The sequence below is a fragment of the Lactuca virosa genome, chromosome 6 (assembly GCF_052849685.1).
Source record: "Lactuca virosa cultivar CGN04683 chromosome 6, Lactuca_virosa_CGN04683_v6, whole genome shotgun sequence".
NCBI lineage: Eukaryota > Viridiplantae > Streptophyta > Magnoliopsida > Asterales > Asteraceae > Lactuca > Lactuca virosa.
Window position 1 is genome coordinate 71,986,202 of NC_136431.1, and position 8,471 is coordinate 71,994,672.

Genomic DNA, 8,471 nt, shown 5'->3' on the forward strand with positions numbered 1-8,471 from the left:
CATCGGTTTCGGTTTTTTGGTTGCGGTTTGTTGCGGTTTTGTCGGGTTTTATTTTGTTGGTTCGGTTTTTGCTCACCCCTACTTATTAGTGGTGAGAGAAAACAATTTTTGCAAAGTGTTTGGATTAGAAATAAGCAATAAGTTATAAGCAAAGGGGAAATGTTTATTAAAATTAGTTTATTTAGCTTATTCCAACCGCAATAAGCTGATTTTTAGTGTTTTCTATCCAAACACTTAAACTTAGCTTATAACTATACGGATAAACATTAAACTATAAGCTCTCTCTTTTTTACCTATCCAAACACCTCTAAATGTTAACTAGTTCTAAAAAAACAACCATGAAGAAATTGCACAGAAGAGCCAAGAAGAGGGTTCCGTTGAAACAAAAGGACAACCAATAAGGGTACCCTAGCAAAATACTCAAACAAAAGGCACCACGAGTTCATTCTCCCCCTCACAATGGAGTTATCACTCTCATCTTCTTCCCTTCGAGTTTCTGGTTCATCTCCACATTTCAGAAAATTTACCGCAAACACCAAATGCAAATTCTACGATACAGTTTTCAAGTTCCCTGATAACACTACTCTTACAACCAACTTCTACAGTATCAAACGAAGCTCAAACGTAGTTTCAAACAAATTCCCAAAGCAATTCTCCATCACGGTATGTTCAATTCCATCGCTATCTTCGTGGATTTCTTATATTTTGGTGAAATTCGTCTTTAGATTTTCGAAATTTATCAATTTCACGTGATCGCTACTGTGAAGTTCAAATTGTGTATCGCGTTTGAAGTTGAATGAAGTCCAATTGAGCTCATAAAATTTGGGAATGGTGGGAGTAACAATCAAAATTTGCTTAATTAATTTTGTTTTAATCATGTCCTATTAGCTCTTGATAATTTTACTTTTCAGTTGCCAATTGCTACTTGATTGTAAGGTAGGATTGAATTCGATTTTGGATTCCCGTTGCCATTGCATTTTGAGCTTTCGAAAGTAAGCATTAATCCATCTCAGTTCTTCGAGAAGTTAGTTATTTATAATCTGATCATCAACAGGCCTGCAGTCAAGTTGGTGCTGCTGAATCCGATCCACCATTAAAGAAAGTTGCAGATTTCAAAGACGCATTCTGGAGATTTCTAAGACCCCACACAATTCGCGGAACATCGTTAGGATCGGTGTAAGCATTTATATCATCAAACAACCTTAATCACAAGCTTCATAACATCAAAACATCAAAACTAAAACATCTTCTCTCTAATTTTCTTCATAGGTCTTTAGTAACAAGAGCACTTCTTGAAAACCCAAATCTCATCAAATGGTCGCTTTTAATCAAGGCATTTTCCGGCCTAATCGCTCTGATATGTGGAAATGGTTACATAGTCGGCATCAATCAAATATATGATATCGGAATTGATAAGTAAGCATTGTATCGTTGTATAATTATCAATTAATAACATAATTTTGTGGTTTATTACTTGATTCTGGTTTTGATTTTTCAGGGTAAACAAACCCTATCTACCAATTGCTGCTGGAGATCTTTCTGTTCAATCAGCATGGTTTTTAGTGTTATCATTTGCAGCACTTGGTGTTCTTATTGTCGCCATGAATTTTGGCCCTTTTATCACCTCCCTTTATTGTCTTGGTCTTTTTCTGGGCACCATTTATTCTGTTCCACCATTTCGCATGAAAAGATTTCCTGTTGCAGCATTTCTCATCATTGCCACGGTAGTTTTTCTTACAATTTTTTTTTTCAATAAAAATATATCAACTTACTTTATTGTCTAAATCTTTAATGAAATATGTAAAATTTTCAGGTGAGAGGTTTTCTTCTAAATTTTGGTGTATATTATGCTGTGAGAGCTGCTTTAGGACTAACATTTCAATGGAGGTTATAAATTCTTGCTTTTATGTAACACTTTTTAATTGTTTTTTTTGGAAAACATCATTTTAATGGTTTTTTGTACAAAAAAAAGTTACATTAACTTTTTCCTTTTTGCAATATCTTTTTTTCTTGAAATGATTTCAAGATTCAATTTTTATGCAGTTCACCAGTGGCTTTTATCACAACATTTGTGACATTATTTGCATTAGTAATCGCCATTACTAAAGATCTTCCCGATGTAGAGGGTGACCGAAAGTAAGTTTTTAAAATTTAAAACTTTAATATATTTTTTTTTCCATTTCTTTTTTTTTAATTGATTATGATATCATTTTTCAGGTTTCAAATTTCTACTTTTGCAACAAAACTTGGAGTAAGAAACATTGCTTTATTAGGATCCGGGCTTCTTATGATGAATTATATTGGTTCAATAGTGGCAGCATTCTACTTGCCTCAGGTGAACACCTTATATGAAAATGTCTAAAATAACTCAAAAGGGCAAAAAAGTCTTTTTACATAGTCCAAGGACCAATAAAGCTAGAGGTTTCCAACTTTCCATAGTTGTCCTCAACTAGATAAATCTGGTAAAGCACAGGGACCAATCGCGTAATTTTGTCTAAGAAAAATGAGAGTTTAATAAAGTAACAGAAATTTAATATTTATTTTTCCTAAATTAGAATTTAAAATTTTAGAATAATGGTTTTATGAAAAATGCAGGCTTTCAGGAGCAGCTTGATGATACCATTACATACCATCTTGGCTTCCTGTTTGATTTTCCAGGTTTTTATTTAATCTATTTTAACCAATTTTTTTATTTTTTCACCTTTTAAAAAAATAAAATTAAATATGGATAACTTTATTCAGGCATGGGTACTTGAGCGTGCGAATTACACCCAGGTAACATATACTTGTTGCAAAACTCCATAGATTCAGTGTTATTATGCTATAAGGACTTGTATTTCATGCATTAGAAGTTGTACCTTTTACTAGACTTAATTTAACCATACAACAACCACTTTTCACTTGCAGGAGGCTATAGCAGGGTACTACCGTTTTATATGGAATTTATTTTATGCAGAGTACATCATATTTCCTTTCATCTGATCTTCTTCATGTAACATATGTTTCATTCATATACAGCCAAAATCCGCTTAAAATGTTAAAATTTTCCTTAATAAAATGTAATCATATGAGACTTCAACAAAAGTTGACTTTTTTTTTTGCCTCAAAGAATGATGAAAGTTGATTTCTTGTTAGTCTCATAAGTTCTTGATCTTTTTTCAAGAAATGTTGTAATGGTATTTGACAAAGAGTTTTATATATTTAATAAGAGTGGAAACAAATAATACAACAACAATATCCAAACTCCATACGAATTGGGCCCACAATCATGCATATGAAACATATACGAACACGGAGTAGATACTAGCGATACAAGTTGATAGTAAAGAGGTAGGTGACAGGTTAGAAAAAAGTAATGAAAACATATTATTACAAAATTTGATCCTAAAATGTGATTCCTAATCTAAACTATGATGACTTCTTGAAAATTCTTCTATATTTGCTAAAGAATAGCTTTTTTTCCTCCTATTACTTATTTCACAATTTTTAAACCCCAATCTCCAAAGAGAGTTTTTGGGTGACAAGCACACCTCAAGAGCCCTAAACTGTAACTCCGTAGGGTAATCTCGTACACACCCGATTCGTGGGCCCACACCTGTTGTCCACCGACAGCTCAGCTGTTTAGCCAACTGAAAAGACTTTGTTTCTTTATGTGAATTAATCCTCTCCATAATCTTCTCCTCCGAAACCGGAAACTCATACCCTTCTTCTCCCGAATCAAAAAGATTCCGTTTGGATACCATGAGTTCGATACTTGACAACAGTTTTTCAGCTGTTTCATCATGATCATCCCCTTCATCTGAGGAGTGACTGGGTTCCGGTTCTGGTTCTGGTTCTGGTTCGGGTGTGGGCCCCATTTGGGATTCTGAAGTTTGGAATGACAAAATGATGTCTTCTTTTGTTGGGATTTCAAGTGTGGTAATCTTTGGGTTTGAAAATGGGGGACAAGTCCCCGACCTTTCCCTTTCCCTTTGTGGTTTGGAATCATTTCGGTATTTGGATTCGGTTTCTTCTGTAGCTCGAGAGAAATCCGGCTCTGATACACTATTCCGCATTTCATATCCCGTCATTTTTTCGTTGGGTACTTCTTCATCCCCATCTGGGCTTTTCTGTGAATTTTATTCAAATCACATTGGAATTAAAAGTCTCATACTGCAGCTATTGAGACTCGAATCTTTTTGATATTATCTTGGTTTAAATTTTGGAAAAAAAGATTTTAACCCGGATAAAAAGACATGATTTTTCGTATGAATATTGAATAGTTATTGTACCTTAATAGTTTGGATATTAATTTGGTGTTGCTCAAGAAACGAAATGAAAGCTTCAAAATTTTCTTTGGTTGGGAGGTAATGTCCACTATGAGGCCACACAGCCTATCACAAGAAATTAACGGTTAAGATACCAAATAACCGATTTCAGTCATCCGATATCTGATGATATCGGATGACTGTGACCGGTCATCAGAATATCTCATGACCGGTCGAAATTTAGTTATATAGACAAACATGCCTTCAGGATACCGTCTACAACCACCAATCGTCCAGCAGACAATGTAGCACCACCAGCTAAAAAACTCGAATGTTGAAATTTGCCTTTAAGCTTCATCCCAACATATAAAATATTTGAAGTACTAAGCACAAATATCCATTTCACACCCGTGGGTTCTCGTGTATCAATAAGCTTCCTACTCAATTTATAAATAAACTTCCCGTCTTCCACTGTAGCTTCAAAATCCTCCCTTTCTATCTGAAAACAAAAAAAAAGTTCAATTTTTTTGTATAAAGAAAGCAAACCCATGTAAATTCTTTTATCTAAAAACTTACGGGACTTAGATACTTGATGCATTGTTGTTGAAGCTTTGACCTCGGGCATCTTTCATGATTTACTTCTTTGCCCTCCCCTATGTCAAGCCTAAGATTGTGTCATAAACTATGGAGTTTAGTTTAGTCAACTTAATTTGTTTTTTTTGGTGAGATATGATCTTACCAATAGAAAAAGGGTTGTTTACTTTCGCAATGAAGCCATTTGACATAATAAAAATGAAGATTATGACCATAACGGTGTCGTGGATCGATCTGTTTTTTACAAAAATGAAATTGAATCAATATATTTAATCACAAAAAAAAAAAAAAAGATAAAATTCATCAAGATTGGAAAACTTACTGCCTCGAGCCAATGTTGTAAAGCTAGTTTACATGCCTTTGCATGGTGTGATAAGCCTTTTCCAACCTGAAATTTCAGGTATAAAAAGGAACACAGTGACCAAGGTAATGGAATGAGTCATTACAAGGATAATTTATATACTTTACCCTAGAATTTATTATTTATAGAACTGAAAAATTAAACATAGTAAAAACTAAAAATATATACCTTTGCAGCTCGTGTTCTTGCTCTTGACCAACGTGAAACAGCAGTCTCTGGTTTTTCAATTTCAAAGAATGATACAGAACTACACTTGAGCACAGCAAAATCCAAGAGCTTCCACCTACATAATAAAAGATGTCAACTTGTAATCTATGCATAAAGATTTGTACTCATTGCAAAAAAATGAATAACTATTAACTAACCATCTATGTTCAACAAGTATTGCACAATCAGCTAACTGTCTTCTGGTTCTGAAGCTTTTGTATGTTTTCTGAAGCTTCAATGCTGCAAGATCACGATCCATTAGAGGCTCAGGCAATGGAGACTCAGGCCCCACCATGTTTGACTCTGTCATTTGACTTTCAAAGGTTTTTGCAGGAATGTGTTCTTCTTTTGTAGAGGAATAAACTGGGAACAAGAGTTTCCATTTTACTCCCATTAAAGCTTTAAAAACCCTCAAACAACCATCTTTCTAGAATAATCGATTTCATCAATATGTGAAAATGGGAATGAGAGAGAGAGATATATATATATATATATATATTGTTGTTTGCATAAACAAATTGGGGTTTAGGTATGTTTGAGATCAGCAACCTGACACATAAAAGAAAGACATCATCAGAATAGATTTTTAAGTGATTTTAGAAGTCAAACTTTGAAGGTAGCTGTGTAGCTCATGAGTTAATAATGTTAGGTGAAACATCCACTTCTGTCCCCCTACTGAATTCATATTAAAGTGCCACGTTAAATGCTGAATAACCATATGATTTGATATGGAAGGGAGTCTGAATGCTTAATATTAACAATTCAGACTGTTTGAAGTGTAAGCTGAATGAAAATTGAATCTAGCAATGAATAAGAACCCTAATGGACTGGTACTTAATTCACAGTACAAGTAGCTCAATGCATGATCAAAAGGTGATAATGCCAATTGGTAGACAGCTTTATAATGACAATTAATAGATAACAGATCTCCATTAATGGAGGTGGCGCCATATGCTCCAATCATTCATCTAAGTAAATTCACACACTTCATTCATGATCTGGTTCATAATTAATACACAAAGCCACTAATATCGAAAAGATGGGGATAATTAAAGTAATTGTCACGATCCATGAGCTAAAACGCGTTTTGATCACCAATTTTTTTTTTTCAATTAAGAATCCGGCAAAATGCAATGTTTTGAAAACCAATTTCAAAGAAATCATTATAAGCAACAATGAGAAGTAAAGGGTGAATGCATTATTATTACCTTAATGTGGCTATTATGGTGTAACCCTTTGATTACAAGGATTCAAAATCGAATGAGTCAGGAAGAAGAAATGCAAATGAAAACGTTGAGGATGATCGGATTGGCTTTCTCTTACACACAGTTTTGGCTGAGGGCAATGTGTGTTACCTGCAAGTGGTATCTATGATCAGGAATGATTTAGGGCACACACAATTGAGACGATCTCAAATTGGAAGAGAGATGAAGGAATAGAGTGGTTCCAACTTCCAACCACGTGGCTGTGACGATGGTGATTTGGTTTGGTTGCAAGAAATTCAAAACGTTTGGTTATATATATTTTGGCTTCTATAACCATATTGCTACATTTCTTTTAGGGATAACGGCTTAAAAGATAATATGTTTTTTTCTTGATTTGTACACATGATCTGAGTTGTTATTATTATTATTATTATTATTATAATATATATATTAAAATTGTAAAGAAAAGGAACAGTAAATCTACCACCATTTTTGTCTATTTTGGTCCCTTAAATTACATTCCAGATCCCTGTATTTTTGTTTGTATTGCAATCTTTTAATTTAACGAGTCCCTTATTTATGTATATATGTTAAAAAAACGTCCATTCTATGCTTTGGGTATTTTTTGTCGTTTTTGTTATTGTTTATATTTTTGCTTTATACGTGTTGTCTTAATGTGTTTCCTCTGATTCCACCGCCTTTGTTCTCCAATCGGATGCTTACACAGTTGTTTCCACCTCCTTCTCTCGGTCGAATATCATAACAATTTGTGGGCAAACTCCAGTATCTCCCCCAGAAGAAGATTTACATCTCTCGCGTGATCATATACCCGGTTCACCAACGGCTACACCAGGAAAGGGGATAATAACGATGAATGAGGTGGGATATCTTGGAGACAGAGCTCTGGTGGCGGAACAGGAGGTGGAAGCGATGGCGAAATATGAAGTGGATGACAGATCAATTGGGAGAGAAACGAATACCAATCCACCAGGGTCGACCACAACCTCTGCTGCTACCGCCTCAAGCTGATATCGGTCTTCTCGACCGAACGGCCCGTGAAACACCCACAAAAACATCAATCGCTGCCATACACGATCTCTTCCACATCTGCTTCAACTTCGTCGCTGGCTCACACTTTTCCGTCTCGGTCAACCTTGGCGTTCTTCCTATTTATTGTTCAAGGTATGGTTTTCGATTTCTGCTATGGACGAAGTTATTCAATGGAAATTGTAATTTATTACCGACTTGATTCTTCCAATTGATGATGCAGGCCGGAAAAGGTCAACTGAGGCACCGGTGTTGTGATTTGCAAAGCTTCTGAGAGGTGGGTATTTTAACGACGACGAAATTGCTGTTGCCGGCGATGAGGTCGACAACATCGTAGATTTTCGGTGCTCCTCCTCGGTTGTTTCTCTTTCTTTTTCTCTTATAACCATGAAATCAAGTTTAACTAAGTTTTCCTAATTTTTTAGGATTGCTTCAATCGATTTAGAATAGGTCACAACAGGTGGAGATCAAATACGGGCTATAGAGATCCAAACCTAAATCGGGGAAGACGCTGCATCGACAAAGATGGTGAAACTTTTATCGGCCAAATATTTTCAGGTATGATCGATTTATTATTTACTCTTCACACTGATTTGTTGTTTTCTTTCCCTTTCTTGCTTTTCAGACTTGCTTCTCAATATCCTATTTTAAGGTATGTTTTCACTTACTAACAATATTTTCTTCATAAAAAATGGATGATCTGAGGATTATTCTTTTAATTTGGTACTGGAGATAGGTAAATTCAATATATAAAGAAATGTGCCCTGTAGCACATCAACAAACTTCAAATTTGTTTCATAATACTAAGGA

General features: G+C 34.9%; 2 protein-coding genes across 2 annotated transcripts; one reads left to right on the forward strand and one right to left on the reverse strand.

Moving 5' to 3' along the window:
* Positions 1–409: 409 nt before the first annotated feature.
* On the forward strand, positions 410–3,134 carry LOC145119254 (homogentisate prenyltransferase). Its single transcript, XM_079054876.1, has 10 exons — positions 410–663; positions 1,055–1,176; positions 1,270–1,416; positions 1,499–1,724; positions 1,814–1,887; positions 2,044–2,136; positions 2,218–2,335; positions 2,596–2,658; positions 2,743–2,775; positions 2,908–3,134. The coding sequence occupies exons 1-10, from the start codon at positions 460–462 to the stop codon at positions 2,980–2,982; spliced, it is 1,155 nt and encodes a 384-aa protein (XP_078911002.1). The 5' UTR covers positions 410–459; the 3' UTR covers positions 2,983–3,134.
* Positions 3,135–3,244: 110 nt separating this feature from the next.
* On the reverse strand, positions 3,245–6,902 carry LOC145119253 (IQ domain-containing protein IQM6-like). The gene is made up of 9 exons (XM_079054875.1): positions 6,618–6,902; positions 5,568–5,958; positions 5,371–5,485; positions 5,164–5,229; positions 4,987–5,075; positions 4,824–4,911; positions 4,510–4,746; positions 4,272–4,373; positions 3,245–4,109 (listed from the first exon to the last, which is right to left on the reverse strand). Exons 2-9 carry the CDS (start codon positions 5,801–5,803, stop codon positions 3,399–3,401), a joined length of 1,644 nt encoding a protein of 547 aa, XP_078911001.1. The 5' UTR covers positions 5,804–5,958; positions 6,618–6,902; the 3' UTR covers positions 3,245–3,398.
* Positions 6,903–8,471: the final 1,569 nt, after the last annotated feature.

Excerpts from the sequence above, each read along its gene's own strand:
- LOC145119254 (XM_079054876.1), top strand. The coding sequence starts at position 460 with ATGGAGTTATCACTCTCATCTTCTTCCCTTCGAGTTTCTGGTTCATCT. Across the intron at positions 1,417-1,498 it reads TATGATATCGGAATTGATAA|GGTAAACAAACCCTATCTAC; the intron begins GTAAGCATTGTA and ends TTGATTTTTCAG. Across the intron at positions 2,336-2,595 it reads CAGCATTCTACTTGCCTCAG|GCTTTCAGGAGCAGCTTGAT; the intron begins GTGAACACCTTA and ends TGAAAAATGCAG.
- LOC145119253 (XM_079054875.1), bottom strand. The coding sequence starts at position 5,803 with ATGGGAGTAAAATGGAAACTCTTGTTCCCAGTTTATTCCTCTACAAAA. Across the intron at positions 5,486-5,567 it reads ATACTTGTTGAACATAGATG|GTGGAAGCTCTTGGATTTTG; the intron begins GTTAGTTAATAG and ends TTTATTATGTAG. Across the intron at positions 4,110-4,271 it reads TTAATATCCAAACTATTAAG|AAAAGCCCAGATGGGGATGA; the intron begins GTACAATAACTA and ends TAAAATTCACAG.